Source organism: Oenanthe melanoleuca, chromosome 15 (genome assembly GCF_029582105.1).
Source record: "Oenanthe melanoleuca isolate GR-GAL-2019-014 chromosome 15, OMel1.0, whole genome shotgun sequence".
In the NCBI taxonomy this organism is placed as follows: domain Eukaryota; kingdom Metazoa; phylum Chordata; class Aves; order Passeriformes; family Muscicapidae; genus Oenanthe; species Oenanthe melanoleuca.
This window is the reverse complement of record NC_079349.1, coordinates 747069-763703: the sequence shown is the minus strand read 5'-3', so window position 1 is coordinate 763703 and position 16635 is coordinate 747069. Positions and strand designations below refer to the sequence as shown.

At 45.7% G+C, this 16635-nt stretch overlaps 1 protein-coding gene across 1 annotated transcript in view; it reads right to left on the bottom strand.

Moving 5' to 3' along the window:
* The window catches only part of LOC130259837 (transmembrane protein 132D-like), a 179078-nt gene that overhangs the window by 60968 nt on the left and 101475 nt on the right, over window positions 1-16635 (bottom strand). Inside the window, exon 4 of the mRNA XM_056504582.1 lies at window positions 7639-7822. Within this exon, the coding sequence (XP_056360557.1) occupies window positions 7639-7822 (184 nt within the window). The remainder of the gene's footprint in view (window positions 1-7638; window positions 7823-16635) is intronic.

Below are 16635 nucleotides of genomic sequence, written 5' to 3'. Positions count from 1 at the left end.
TGGGAGCCACAAAATGGAACTGGGAGCCACAGGAGAAATGGGACTGGGAGCAACAGGGGAAATGGAACTGGGAGCAACAGGGGAAATGGAACTGGGAGCAACAGGGGAAATGGAACTGGGAGCCACAAAATGGAACTGGGAGCAACAGGGGAAATGGAACTGGGAGCCACAGGAGAAATGGAACTGGGAGGCACACAGAGCTGACTGGGAGGCACACAGAGCTGGACTGGGAGCTATAGGATAAATGGAACTGGGAGGCACACAGAGCTGAACTGGGAGGCACACAGAGCTGGACTGGGAGGCACACAGAGCTGGACTGGGAGGCACAGCAGAGCTGGACTGGGAGCTATAAAATGGAACTGGGAGCACACAGAGCTGAACTGGGAGCACACAGAGCTGAACTGGGAGGCACACAGAGCTGGACTGGGAGGCACACAGAGCTGGACTGGGAGGCACAGCAGAGCTGGACTGGGAGGCACACAGAGCTGACTGGGAGCTACACCAGAGCTGGACTGGCAGCCCTTGCTGCCCCACAGCTGGCTGCCCACAGGACACAGCACAGAGCATCCCAGCCTGTCCTGGTGCCTCAGGACTCAGCCCTTACATTTATTTGCTGTTTTTCAGCCCCTGCTCTGTTCAGTGTGGCTCCAGGACTCCCCAGCCTGCCAGCTGCTGTTCTCCCATTTCCTTCACCCACAACAATTCCTCTCTGGGCCTGAAACTCAAGGGCACCCCACTGGCTCAGGCCCCAGGAGATGCAAACAATATTTAATTGAGGGGGGACAAGCTGGGGAATGTGACTCCATCAGCTGAGGCTGTAACTGGAGTTACAGACTGCTCTGCAATGTTTGCTGCTGCACTGTGCTAGGAAATGCTGTGAGTGAAACCAGACATGAAACAAAAGAGGAACAGAAGGCAGTAATCTGCTTTTTATAAACCCAATCTGACTGTATTTCAGTAAGAGTAAATAAACACCATCCCTGGCTTGGCTCTTTTTCAACAGCAGCAAAAAAAACCCTTTTGAAATTTCCTTAATATTGAGTCTGATTATCATAAAGACATAGAGGTGTTGGGAGAACAATCCAAGTTAGGTGGCACAATAATTCCAGTGAGTCCTGGTCATCCTGGGCACCCAGTGTGAGACTGCTCAAGACATCCTGACTTGAAAATCATTCAGTAAAAATGAGGAGCCTTTCAGCTGGCTGAAATTGGCTCCACAAAAATTATCAAGTTATAAAATAATTACAAGACCATCATTCGGAAAATTTGATTCACCACCAAATTATTTCAAAATCTTAAATCCCCAGAAGAAAAAAAGGAAAGAAAGAAAGAAAAAAAAATGAAGCCCCCAGCCCCCAGTTGGTAGCTCGGAATTAGGAAATGCATCTAAAAATAATGTCAAGCCACAGGGGAAATGGAACTGGGAGCCACAAAATGGAACTCAGAACATGTTTGAAACTCAGAACATGTGTAATGACAGTGGTTTTACAGCAGTGTGAAAACTTCTAAGTCTTGTGTCCCTTGTCATAAAGGAGGGACAGGTTCTGGTGGAACCTGCTCTAAATTCAGCTCTGCTGTGTTTTCCTGTCCTTCCACATTTCACAGCTCCAGGGCAGCACAGAGATTGTCAGGGTGAAGGGTTGGGCTTGTCTCAAACCAGCCCAACCACCTGTGTCTAACCAAGGAAAACTCATGTACCAGCTCACACTCAGGAGAACAGCAGCTCTCATGCAAAGCCATTTTTCTTAGGTTTTAATTCATACAAAACAAACCCCTCTGCTTGTCCCTGCTCCTCTGGGACCCCAATTTCCCACATTCCACACCACAGAGACAAACCCACACTTCCAACCTCCTGTCTGCAGCAAGACCCTTTCCATCAGCCTGTGGGAAAAGGGCTGGGGTAGAGACCTGCCTGGTGGTTTTCAGTGCTGGGGAATGTCAGGAGCCAGCCATTCTGCACTGGGCACAGTTATCCCTTCCCTGCATGCTCCACATGTCAGCAGTGTCTCACAGACAGGGAAAGAGCCACTGCCTGCTGCTCCAAATGTTAAGGACCCCAGGGTTGCCATTAATTCTGGAAGGAAAAGCCCAAAGAAATGGCATTTGCTGGATTCTGGAGATTGGGTGTGCTCACTGCCAGCTGCCTGCACTATTCTCTCATTCCATCCCAAATCAAAAAGCCAAAGCCTCTGCTGTGCTCACACAGTGCCCTGTGCCAGCTGGAGCCAGCTCAGCAAGGCCAGGCTTTGGTGAGCAGGGACCAAACCAAGCTGTGCTTCAGACAGCTCCATGGGAAATGAGCCTGAAGCTCAGCCCCACTGCAGAATGGGACACCAGCCCTGGGGACACCAGCCCTGCCACAGCCCATGGGTACAGAGAGGTGCCAACGTCACAAACCCTGAAATAAACCTGAATAAATAACAAAAACCTGAATAAATAACACCTACATGTGGGAAAGATGTCCTGAAGCTTCAGATCCCTGTGATTCCATAGATCCCTGAAGATTCTCCCAATGGAACACTTTCTCCCATCAGCTGTGCAGGCTGACTGCAGTTACCAGATGTGAAACAGGGTCTGATCTCACCCCACACTGCTCAGATTGATGAACAAGCTCTGCAACACGAATCCCTGAACTTCCCTGAGCACAGGAACCACTCCATAAGGCAAAGCCACAGCCAGTGAGACACTCTGCTCCTCTGGACTGCCACAGCAACACTCCACAATCAGACTGACACAACAGCCCAGAAATAACCCAGGTAAATCTGTGTTTTCACTGCTGCCAATAATGACCCTACTCAAATCTGCTGAGAACATCAGCTGGGAAGGCATTTCAATGGAGAACTTTGAACCTCTAAACAGAAGCAACCCAAGGATTCAGAAAAGAGAAATGGAATGAAGTGCACAGTGAGAGGTTTAATCCTGGGGTCTGACACTCAGAATTTCCCATCAGGGAAAGGTCTCCAGTCTGAAACAGCAGAAAGGTCTGTGTGCCATTGCAGGGAACAAGCCCTGACCAGCTCAGCAAACCCCAGGAACAGAAGCAAACCCTGGCATGCATCTTCTGGGACAGAGCACAAAACATTTCCAGGACATAAACACCTGGGCAGCCACAGCAAGAGACATGATCTGGTACTCTGACATCATCTGGGATGTCTGTTTCCAAAAAAGGTGCCTCAAAATCAGAACTGGTGGGTGCTGAGACTTTACTGGGAGAATGGCAACTCTGTTCCATGGTGTGACATTCCCAGTCCTTGACCTGTCCAATTTCAGGGAGCAATAGGATATATTTCTGACAAGAAAATGGTTGCTGGCAACAGCACAATGATCCAAAGGTTTCTCACTTTCTTAGGAGTAGGTTTCATCAGTGATTCACTAATCATTTTGATTTAGAAAGGCTCCTTTTCAGCACTGGGTAACATTTTAATTAAATATTTGAAAACTTGCCGAATACTGTAATTGCAATTTATCTACTCTCCAGACATCTCTTTCTTTTTTCATAAAGCTGTCAGTGGAAGTCTTTAGGAATATTCCTCATTGGATGTGAACAGGACAGAGGCTGATGAGATCCTGCATTTCTCAGCTGCCAGGCAGAGCTCAGGCTGGCCCCAGCCAAAAGCAGATCCCCTGAAATCAATCTGTTCCTCCACATCCTCACAGGGGGGAGATCCACCTTTCAGAAAAGCACAGATTTCCCCCAAAAACCCCCTGACTGTCAGGTCAGAGCCCCCAGGATCCCATTGCAGCCCACTGGGAATTCTGGCTAAGCCTGGGCTGCACATGCAGTGTGAACCAGAACATGAGCAGCACTATTTAACAATGAAATGTGCCAGGTACATGTATTTATTTATAAGGGCATTCATACCCTGGGTATTTATAAAATCCATCACTGACAGCCACTGCCATGACAGAGGAGCCCTGTAATTATTAGAAATAATTGTAATACAAAAAAAAATTTCCTTTATAATAAACAGCCTCTTTGCTGCCTCAGCTGATTTTATTTATTTACCTGGTCTACTTATACAGCTTCTCATGCTCATGGCAAGTAGAACAGTTCTACTTCCTGTCAACATGTTCATTAAAGTTTTAAAAAGAACATCAGGAGCAGGATGAAACAATGAATTATCTAGAAGGAATAATGTTAAACTGGTGTTGAGGTTTTGGGTACAATTATTTAATCTGACTGCCAGAAATAGAACTTCTCAAAAGCCAAAATGTGTCTGGTGGGTCTGAGGACAAGAGCACATTCCTTGGCAAGAGGAGGATGGGCTCAGGGTCAGCCTTGCTGGGATAATTGCATTTTAACCCAATATCCCTTTAAACAGGAGCTTTGTTACATGCTGTGCATTAGAAGAGATTTCTGTTCAACTAATAAAACCTTTACTCTTTACAGCTGCCTGATGAACCTGACCTTACAAAACAAATGTCCTGCAGTCCCAGCTGGGGTGGCTCTGCTGGCAGAGGTTCAGTTCTGCAGCACCACCCTCCCCTGCAGCTGCTGACCTCCCAAACACCCTCCCAGTGACAGGGCACCCTTCTGGCAGCTCCCAGCTTTGTCCAGCCCCTTCCCCAGCAGGTCACCAGGAGCTCAGCCTGTCCCTGTCCCCAGAGCTGTGCTGGGCAGGACAGGCTGGGCAGGGACAGCCAGCCCTGCTGGGGACAGCTCAGTGTCCCCACAGCTGTCCTGGGCAGGGACAGCCACCCTTCTGGGGACAGCTCAGTGTCCCCACAGTGTGCTGGGCAGGGACAGCCAGCCCTGCTGGGGACAGCTCAGTGTCCCCACTGTGTGCTGACCCTCTCACAGAGCAGCAGTCTCTGCTCACAGGCTGTTTTACCTCTGATTTAAATCTCCCTCTGCCTCAGTCCTCACTCAGTGTCTCAGAGGGCGATGTTGCAGTGCTGGAGGATCATAAATCAGGGCCCAAAGCAGAGGCAGTGGGAGCTGGGCAGCTGCAAGGAGCTGTGATTCACTGCTCACACCCACCTGTGCCTGCTGAAACACTCCTGGCAGGGATGGGAGCTTGTCTGGAGCTCCTGTCTCTGCCAAGCAGACTGCAGCCTCACCACTGGCCAGTAATTAACTCTCAAATCCCATCTGCTGAATAGAATAGAATAGAATAGAATAGAATAGAATAGAATAGAATAGAATAGAATAGAATAGAATAGAATAGAATAGAATAGAATAGAATATAGAATATAGAATATAGAATATAGAATATAGAATATAGAATATAGAAAATATACTCTGGTATTAACTTGCTGATTTGGAAATCTAAAAGATGTATGTGGGCAACAATTTATCAAAAACTGGAGGTTGTGAACCTTCAACCTTTTCAAGAAATTTCTGAGGGGACACTGAGCATTCCTGTATTTTAGGAGAAAGTAAACTCAACTCACTGGTCTAATAATGACTTTATCAACCCTGGATTGATTCCTGCCACAGGAATGAAGAAAAGCCTTGGAGAAAAGCAAGTGTCCCAGTAACTGCAGCAGCAGCCTTGTCCCTGGCCCCTGATGCCAGTGTGTACATTGAAATATTTTCATTGCAGCATTTTGCAACTCAAGAAATCAGGAACATCTATCCTGGCCAATCCTCTGCTTTACAATTTACAAATCCATGGAGTGAGCAGAAAGGACTAGTGGATGCAAAGGTGGTATCTGCCAGTCTTTTAAAAAAATCCAAAGCTCTGCCTGATGTGAAAGCAATAAAGATTAACCTGTAATGGAAAAACATTCAAGACCATTTCTGTGTGGTGCTCCTATACACAAAATGACATATTCTGCTAAGAAGCCCAGTAAAAAACTATCCCTGTGTCTCCAAAACCAGAGAAATGACATCACATATTATTTTCATTGTGCTTCTTTCTAAATGGAAGAGGAGGTTTTTTAATTTTTTTTTTTTTTTTAAATTTGCAAATTAACTTTAGCTTTTCAAGGACTCCAGGGAAAAGTGAATTATCAAAGCTGGACTCCTCCAAAGGGCTGCATTTCCTCAGCACAGAGGGAAGCATGGCAGAGATCTGGAGGTCTGTGATGCCCTGGGGGTCCCTCCCTGGCCCTGCAGAAAGGTGAAGCTATTCCCAGGTGTGTGATCAGGGGCTGCTGCCATTTCTCCCTCCTTCCCTCTCCCCACCACCCCCACACCTGTGCCATCTCCTGTGCCCCTGGAGCACAGCTCTGTGCTGCTCAAAATGGGCTTTTCTCCATCCTTAATGGAAATTAAGAGAGTGAGCTGATTTGCATTGCCAGCAGGAGCTATTTTTGCTCTCTTTGGCTGTATTTTGCCACTATGTCACTTGGTAATAAAGCAATCACGGGCTGTGGGCACACCTGAGCAGAACTGTGGTTTTGTGCCACCACTGGGGAAGAAAAGCTTTTATCTTCTCAATTATGGATGGAGAGAAGAGAACCCCAGCATCTCAGATTACCTAAATCTGATCCTCCAGAATTAACCCTCAACAGCCCAGGGCCCAGCTGACAGCAGAGCTGGAGAATATTCTGTGAAATATTCCTTCCCAACAGCTCCAGTGCTCAGCAGGAGGAGCAGCCCTGCACAGGGGTGACACAGCTGCCAGCTGTGACACACACCTTGGCACTCCAGGCATGAGCCACCAGAAGGGAAAAACGAGGTTTTGGCAAAATAAAGAATCACAACATCTGAGCAGTTTGGAAGTTGGTAAATATAAATGAGAGCAGCCAGTTCTGTGAGTCTGAAAGTGCAGAAAACACCTTCAGTCTCCAGCAATGGCATAATTAACTTGCTAGCACCAGGCAGACATCCAGGTTACATGTTTTTAAATGCTCTGAGATTGATTTTTGGTTTTCCTTCAGCACTAAATAATAATGTGTCAATATTGTCTAACAGGTTGCCTAAGAACAGAGATGAGGCACAGCCAGACCCACCCAAGTGTGCTTCATCCCCAGCAACAAAGGAAGGGGATGCACAGATTTCTGACTCTACTTGAAATTTGGGTATGCAGTGGGTTTTTAGGTGAGAGCAAGGCTAAAGGATCAGGCAATCCCCAGGCCCTGCAGCTCTCACTGTGACCATGGGCAGCCTGTTTGATTGCATTTCTGCAGCACACACAGCTGGCTACATCCTGCATTTTGTGCTCCCCAGCTTATTAAAAGTTACTCAGAGCTTTTTCCTTTTTCCTTTCCCCTTTTTCCTTTCCTTTCCTTTCCTTTCCTTTCCTTTCCTTTCCTTTCCTTTCCTTTCCTTTCCTTTCCTTTCCTTTCCTTTCCTTTCCTTTCCTTTCCTTTCCTTTCCTTTCCTTTCCTTTCCTTTCCTTTCCTTCCCTTTCCTTCCCTTTCCTTCCCTTTCCTTTCCCACTCCCAGCTGGATGTGGAGCCAGAATTCAGAATCTGGAGGAGCTGTCACTCAGCAGTGCAGGGCAGTGTGAGAGCACTCCTGCTTCACTCAGAGATGAACCACCATGACCTGAGTGTCCAGCACAGCCCACGAGGGATTCTGAGCCATGGAAATGCAGGAGCTCATCCTCTGCCCCCAAAAATCAGTGTACCAGGCAAAGAGCAGGGCTTGCCTTCTGTCCCTCCCTCCCCTCTCAGCTGATCCTCTGCACCTGCCAGATGCTGGAGCTGTCAAGCCCTAAAATACTAAAAATCCAAACAAGTCCTTACCATAGCCAAAGGCAGAACTCCTACCAGGTCCTTCTGGCTGACGTAGATCTTGGAGATCCCCAGGTCAGACGTGGTGTCCCCAGGATATTCCACCTGCCAGGTGATGAGCTGGGTCTCAGGCAGGTCGCTCAGGTCTTCAATTTCAAAATCAATCTGCATGATTTCAGAGGAGGGACCCTCAGCACTGCAGCAAAGGAAGGAAAAATGTTCATTCACATCACTGATAAGCCAGGAGTAGAATTGCTTTTATATTAATAAAACCTTGGATTAAGGCTCCTTCAAAGAGAGGATTTGGTGGGCTGATGGATCCAATAATGAATTCATCATTTGCACTTGTCTTGAGATTTCAGGGTATTTCCCACCAATTCAAGTGGCTCAGCAGCTCTTTGTGACATGGATCACTGTGCACTGCTCCATTTCATGGGGGCAGGAGCACCCCCAGAACCCACAGCCTCAGCTGACTCCCTGCCCTCCCTGGAGTTTTGCATTCCCTGCCTGGTAAAGCAGCACGTGAACAAATCCAAAGGGAATCCCTCCCTGAAAGGAAAACCACTGCATCAGGATATTTTCTGTTTATTAAAGACAGGCATGGAAGAAGGTCAAAGCTCAGGATGGGGTCCATGAACAAGGGCAGCAGGGAGTAGAGGACGGGAAAACTCAGAATTAATTTTTGGCTGTGCTGCTGCCTCGCTGTGTCAGTGGGAAGCTCCTTTTGTCCTTTGCTAAACCAGGAATTACAGATAATGGAGCTGCTTGGGGGAGAGTTACAAAGCTGGGCTGTTCAATGGCAGCTGAACCCAGTCCTGCAGCAAAGCCTGACTGGGGGACACTGGGGCAGCTCCTTCCTTGGGTCCCACCTTGGTGTCACAGCAGAATGCAGAGTGAAGAAGGAATTGATGCAGTTCCTGTGAGATTTTTTATAAAACAAACTTCTGCATGGGAAGGCAGTGGAGATCCCCTGTGTGTCCTGGCAAGGTGAGCTCCACAGGGCAGTGGAGGGAGACAAGAAAGGACTCAATGTCCTGCAAAGCTGCAGAGGAATTTGGAATTTCCCAGCAGTGCACAGATCCCAGGGACACTGGGAATGTGTTTAGTCCTGAAGCTCTGAGTGCTGAACCAGCTTCAGTGGTTGTGGGAAGGGGAAGGAAAGAGCAGAATTTTTTTCAGTGGGATAATCCCCAAGGAGAGGGAGACTGGCACAGCCCTGGAGTGTCACAAGCCATCTCTGCTGGGGAAAAAAGGAACATTTCAGCAACTGATTGGAGGATCCCAAATGCACCCAAACCCAGCAGGTTTCCCAGCTGATGTGGGAAAAGTGCTAAAATTAAGGATGAAGAGCAGTTCTGACAAAAGCCCCAGTCTGGGACTCTTCCCAAGATGCTCAGAGATCTCCACTGGGCTGAATAAACTCAGAGCTTTGCCCAGTGCTGCTTCTGAAGAGGCTGCTCTGATCATCATCAGGTTTGTGTTTCAGTGGCTGCTCTGTGCTCTGCCTCTCCTGGATGGAATTTACAGCAAGCCTCTCTGTTTCCAGAATGGAACACGTTGTGCTCAATCTCATTTCTTCATGCCATGAAAATAACAGAGCACAGTTTCTAAGCCAGCCCTGGATGCAGTCTCATTTCATGCTGACCCAGGTGGGATCAGCTTTATGCAGCTGTGACTATTGAATCTCAGTTACCTTAATTGTGTGAGCAGGAAGGGCAGTGCATTGCCTGTCAATCCCTGGCAGAGAGCCTGGTTTGCACAGGGAGTTCCAGCCCAGCTCCTGTGTTTAAAGAGCTAATTGAATCTTCACACAATGAACCTGGGGCTGGGCTTCTGTTTTTCTCTCTGCCTGGTGCCCCAGGGACAGGGGGGCACTGGGGGCACAGTGCCAGACCTTGCAACACCCAAACACTCAAAAAAAGGCAAATCCCTGCATGTTTCCATGAGATGAGGAGAAAAGCAGTGATGAGGACAGAGTGAAGCAAAGGGGGAAAAGATGGGGAGAGAGAAGTGGAGCACACTGATGAACTGCAGCTCCCACTAGTACAGCCACAGGAGCCCCAAAGGTACAGAAATGGTTTTTAGGTTCTCCTTCAAAGCAGGTATTTGAATGAAGCATTTCTTGTAGCAAAACCCCCACACCTTGCTACCAGCTACCAATGGTTTTGATGGAAATCATGTGAACTAGCTCCTCTTAAAAATGCTGAACACCTCCAAGGGAGAAAACAACATACCACAAAAATCACTGAGAATCCATCCCTGCTACTACAGATGTATTTAAAATTGTGGAAGCATTGCATGACCTATGATCAGAGCCAGGCTGTCAGCACCAGGTCACTCTGCTCAATTCCTTTACTAAGTCAATCCTCCCAAGTGCAAGTCCCATGGATCTGTTTCCCAACCTGCACTCCTCCTAAGCTGAATTTAGAAACTGATGTTTTTCAAAACAGAAATAAAAAAATTACCTTTCAGAAAATCCAGCTAAAAAATAAATGGAGAAATTTGCACGGATAATATTCAGCCATGGAGTTCAGACACATAAAAATCTTTGTGGCTTTTCTGCTCAAGTCAGGGCTGCTTGTTACAATGGGGATGATTCTCCTGGGTGTCCAGACCCTGTTCTTGGTGCAGTGCCCAGCTCCTGAAGGTGCACATCACTTTGTGGTCACTCAGAGCAGCAGCTTGTCTCTGCTGCCAGGGCCAGCAGTGCAGAGTGGGAGCTGGTGAAGTGTGGGGTGGACACACCCAGAGGGTCACAGCAGCAACCCAGGCTGAGCTGGAGAGTGGTGGGAGTGAAACAGGTCCTGGTGCTGATCTAAAGCCAGATTGGTGCTGATTTAGAGCCAGATCCCTCACCTGGGGGCTGCTGTTTATAAACTGCAGGAGCTCAGTGTGGTGCCAATAAACTCCTGAGGAGCAGGGCCCTGCTGAGCTGTGCCTGCACACACACCTTCACAGGATGGTTAAATAAACCCAAATTCACTGCAATGGAGCAGTCAGGTCTTTCCTTCTGGCAGCCAGGAGGGCACAGACAGCTTTGTTCTGTATTTCTTCACCTGCCTGCTACTCCCTAACAAGAGATCAAGCAGCTCTTACAGATCACCAATGTGGGCAGCTCTGTGCTGGCTCCAGGGGGAATTTCCTGCCTCCACAGGGCCATCCTGCACTGCTGCTCCTGACACAGGCAAAATACTTTACACCAAGAATCTCCTCTGCTGTTCCAGCCTGTGAGAGGGGCAGAGCCTTGGCCATGCTGCCAGCTCTGCTGTGACATCGCATTTCTGCAGAGCCCCCGCTGGTGTCACACCCTGCCAGGCACAGCCTGGGGGCAGAGGGGCTGCAGGGCAGCCCTGGGTGTGGCAGACAGGATCCACCCTGAGCTGTCCAGCTGTGCTGCCAGCTGTGCCCTCTGTGATGCTCCCAACACCAGAGCCCTCCCCAGGGCACCCCTGTGAGGGACTCTCCAGGATTCTGTATTGGGGTGGGGGACAAAACTCAAACACTCTGTTGAAGCTAAATGTTGCAGTTTATTATAAAAGAGCCTGCTAGGGGCTGCCCAGCACAGCCACAGAGCAGCATAAAGAGATAAAGGGGAGAGAGAGAAGAGGGAGGGTAAAGAGAGAGAGTAAAAGAGACAGACTTCCCGTCTACAAAACAATAAATCTTCTTCCATGATGAATATTCTAATTTCCACTAACCAATCTAACACAAAATACAAATTCTACAGCATTTACATGCAGCCTATAGGAATCCTTATATCAGCACAGTGTGTTACATTCTAAACTCTAAGATCTGACCTTTGGACCCTGGCAAGTCTTTTGTGCCCTTTGGAGTTGCTCTCTGGCCGAGGGCATTGTTTAATCAAGAGGGGATTAATTACCTTCAGGGGCCATCCCATTGTTTCGTGGTTATTCAGTAACTAAGGCTTGGCATCTCAAACGTGGCTTTCATTTCAATCTCGTTCATGGTTTCTATATTCCCAGAATCTGAGCATTCATATTTGCAAGATTCCTCTGTTCCACCTTCCCCAACACCCCTGCAATGTTCTCACAGCAAAACCTGCGAAATTCCACAGCTCCAGCAGGCTGGAATGGACAGGAGCAGCCTGAAGCCATGAAAATGCAAATGGGATGGATCAGAGGAACGTTAATGACAGAGCCCAGGGGAGAGGAGAGGTAATTTCATTCTCTTGCACCTCCACAAACCTGCCCAGCACATCTGCACAGCCCCACAAGAGTCTGGCCCAAAATCCTGCACAGGCCAGGGCAAGAGGAGCAGCAGAGCTCAGGAATGGAAGAAATGTTCCCAGGAAAAGTGGGAAAACTTGGCAGCACCAGGGGAGGGTGGCAGCAGCACACTGAGCCCAGGAGGGGTTTGTGAAAAACCATTAATCCCGTGGCACAGCAGAGAAAATTAAACTGAAAATTACTTTCCCGAAAAGGGAGGGGATGAGGTGATTTCTGCACCACAAAGGGGGAAAGGTGGCATTGCAGGAAGGAGGGAATTTTTTGGGTAAAATTGTTGTCACACAGACAAAACCACCAGGTTTCCTTCCCTGTGTGGGAGGAAACATCAGCCCAGAGCAGGTGTAGGATAAATGCCTAAAAAGCACAAGTGTTGCCATGCTGTAGCAAAGCTCTGCATTTAAAAAAAACAAAAAACAACATTTCATTTCTGATACAGATTCTGTTTAAAGCAAGAAAAGAAATCTTTTCCCATGGTACTTTCCCTGCAGTGTAAACAACTCCACTGGAAGGATTTTACAAACCTCCTCTGCTCTGGAATTTTAAGGCATCACTGCTGCTCTCATCACTGAGCAGAGCTTGTTTCCCAACCAAGAATGAGGAGGAGGAAAGGAAATCCAAGGATCACTAGAGAATCAGCCCTCTCTTCAGAATATTAAATTTTTGGTGCCTCCTTTCCTTCCCTTCCCTCCCCAGCCCCAAAACTCCCCTAGGACACATGGATATTGCATTTACACTCCCCTGGAGCAGCAGATCCCAGCAGTGCCAAAGTCTTTATTTAAATTAGATTTTATCCATATTTTTGCAGTGCTCCTGGGAACATGCAGCCCAGTAACAAACTGTCTTCACACCTAAACAGATTTTGGGTGGGGAAAAAAGGGAGGAGGAAACTAGAAGATATTAAGAGAAATCACTGAGAAATCTCCTGTACCAGAAGGAATATATTTATGTGTATATATATATCCATCTATATTTAAAGGAGTCAGGAGAAAATCCTGATAATCTTTCAGTTTATCTTCAAGAAAAGATTGTCTAGTCTTTAAAAAACATGCCCAGCTCTGGTCTCAGGAGGGAGGATCCTTTCACTTGTGAGGGTTTGGGTTGTTTGAAGGAGCCTTTGCATTGGGTCAGGAGGACGTTTGCACTGCTCTGCACGCTGCTGGAGCAGAGATCACATCCCTGCTGGGTAAACTGCTCCTGCAGGGCCAGCCCCTCTGTGCCTGCCTGGCAGCACCCAGGGACCTGCAGGGCTTGGGAAACTGGGGACTGGGACCTGCCAGGGGCAGCAGAATAACCCACAAACACACGAGGGACACACAGAGTCCTGTGGCTCTAACGGGAAAAAAATATGGAATGAGAAATGATCGATAAAGAAATAAGAATAAGGAAATAAGAATAAAGAAATAAGAAAAAAGAAATAAGAAAAAAGAAATAAGAAAAAAGAAATAAGAAAAAAGAAATAAGAAAAAAGAAATAAGAAAAAAGAAATAAGAAAAAAGAAAAAAAAAGAAAAAAGAAAAAAGAAAAAAAGAAAAAAGAAAAAAGAAAAAAGAAAAAAAGAAAATAAGAAAAAAAGAAAAAAGAAAATAAGAAAAAAGAAAATAAGAAATAAGAAAATAAGAATAAAGAATAAAGAATAAAGAAATAAGAATAAAGAAATAAGAAATAAGAAATAATAATAAAGAATAAAGAATAAAGAATAAAGAATAAAGAATAAAGAATAAAGAATAAAGAATAAAGAAATAAGAATAAAGAATAAAGGAAAAAGAAGTAAGAAGTAAATACGGAATAAGAAATAATAAAGAATAAATAAATAAATAAGAAATAAGAAAAAATAATAATAAATAAATAAGAAATAAGAAATAATAATTAAATAAATAAGAAAAAATAAACAAGAAATAATAAATAAATAAGAAAGAATAAAGAAATAAATAAGAAATAAGAAATAAACACAGAATAAGAAATAATAAAGAATAATTAAATAAATAAGAAATAAATATGGAATAAAGGGAGAGGCCATGCGGCATTTCCCATGGGGACTCTCAAATTTTTGGAGGACACAGGCCCCTTTTTATCCCAATTTCCTGGCCACATTTCCCTCTCCCTTTCCCCACTGGGAGGCACAGACTCCCCAGAACATCCTCCCAATGTGTCCCCCCTTTCCTCACATCACTCAGAGGAATTCCTGATGGAATTTGTGCTTCTCCCGTTGTTTCTCTCATCTCTCTGTGTCTAACTTTACAGACCTCCCTCATTCCTTTCCTCCATCACTGCTTCTTTATCTCTCAGGGCTGCTTTTACCAGCAGCTGCCCCACGCTTGGTTTGCAGAGACAATTCCCTCCTTCAAAACACAAAAATCCTCTTCTGCTGCCCCTGCCATGTAGCACCAGCTAAAATTCCTCCCAGCACTCCCACAGGCAAGGACATTCCTTATTTTAATGACTCCAATTGACTCTTCCCTCTGGTTTCCAAGCTGGAGTGCAACCCATGGATATTTTCACCTTGTTTTTGGAGAAAACTTCTGTACTGGCAAACAACTGCAGACTTTCCATGGACTGTTTTATTCCTACAGCTGGTACTTAAGGTAAAAAAGTCAAATAGTGCAGGAATTGCCATGAAACAGGAGCTCAGACCAGTCCAGCTGGTGTGAGCTCCCAGGGCAGCTCTGATCCCCACCCCCCCTGGGCTATTATTAATAATAATAACATGTCTGAGTTTCCCCCCAGAGCTGGAATTTTGTTAACCCAAACCCAACACGATGGTGCAACAGCTGCCAGCACTCTGAAACATCCTCCACACATCATCCAACCCACACAAATAATAAAAACTGAAATATTTTAGAGAAAAAAGTGAGATTTGGGGCTCAGCCCATCCTAAGGTCAGAGAGGGCATTCTAAAAACCAATATCTGTAGAACCAGTGCTACACAAAGATCATTATTCACCATTGAGAGATCAAGGGGAGGTGATACACACAGCACCACAGCACAATTTAATTTTATTCATTGTCATCTTGCTATTAAAAATTCAGGATGGGTAGGCTGGAAAGTCATTTTTCTATGGGAATCACTGTATGGAGTGAACCAACTAGAAAAATCACCAAGAAATGAGTCTGCTAATCATGTAATAGAGTTATTTTAAAAAATTGATCCATCTCTCTGGAGCTTGACATCACTGGTGTTGGTTGAGAAATATTTGTTGAATTATTTATTTGAATGTTTTTTTTTGGCTGTTGTCAAATAAATTATTCAGTATAGGATTTTCCAGCTGTTGATAGCACTCTTCCCAAATAACTCAGAAGTGAGCAAAAATTAGCAAATGCCTTAATACCACATAAATTCCAAATATAATTACCCAGCATTTCAGATCAGAGCCAGGGTTCTGAGCATCTCTTGATGTGGGAAAGGCAGGGATCATTCCCCACATTGTGCCAAGGGAAGGGTAAATCATGGCTGGATTTATTTCATCCCATCTAATGAAATCCCATCAATTCTCCCCCAGCAGCCCCAGATCCTGTGCAGGAGGCAGAGCTGAAGAGTTTTACAAAAAAGAGTTTTACAGACAGTGCAAAGCTCAATAAATCCCTGCAAACAAACTCAATCCACCTTCCTCCACCTGCTGCTTTATTGTCCTCAGCACAAAAATATCCATAAATGCAGAATAACTCACCTGTGAGTGTGAGAGGAGTGCAGGAGAGATCACCTGGGATGTGTTAACAGGGGGAAAAAGGGAAAATAAAGCACAATTTAGGGGCAGGAAAGGCAGGTGTAAAGGGTTTAGTTGGTTGTGTTAACAAGGGGAAAAAGGGAAAATAAACCTCAATTTAGGGGTAGGAAAGGCAGGTGTAAAGGGGTTAGTTGGTTGTGTAAACAAGAGGGAAAAAGGAAAATAAAGCACAATTTAGGGGTAGGAAAGGCAGGTGTAAAGGGTTTAGCTGGTTGTGTTAACAAGGGGGAAAAGGGAAAATAAAACTCAATTTATGGGTAGGAAAGGCAGGTGTAAAGGGGTTAGTTGGTTGTGTTAACAAAGGAGAAAAAGGGAAAATAAAGCACAATTTTATGGGTAGGAAAGGCAGGTGTAAAAAACCCTTCAGACATTTTCATTTTCCCATTACAGCGTTAACACCCTCACAGCCTCCTGCAAATGAAAGAATTTTTCTGCACAAACATCACTGACCTGAGCAGTGGGACCCAGGATCTCCCTGCTCAGGAACTCCAGGGCCAGCACTGCAAATATTTGCTGCTGAGTAATCCCAGCACACAAAACCATGAGCTGGAGCACTGTGCTCAGCACACAAAATTCAAATTTGCAGCAAAATTCACTCCTCACCTTGCAAATATTTATCCACCTAAAACTCCTCTTATAAACCACCAGCAAATTTACACCTGGGCAGAAATATAGGTGGGGTTAGACCCTGGAATTCAAAATTAATTTGAAATTATGCCCCCTGCTGTTTTTTAAAAAAATGGAATTGTGGCATTAAGTGCAGATTTGGTATCCCAGCCTTTAGTTCCTCACTCTCCACAGTGAGATCTGTGACACATTTTTTTAATGCTTTAATTATTAGTGTCCACACTCGTCCAACAAATGCAATTATATACAAAAGCAGCAGTACATCCCACAAGACTCAAAGCTCTCAATATATTTCAAAATTAATGACTTATTTGCAGACACCTGCCAAGGCACATCCAACAGATGAGGTTGGTGCTCTCAGCTGCAGGATTTCCTCTGCTGTGAACTATTCAGCAAGTATTCCTGCTGAACTC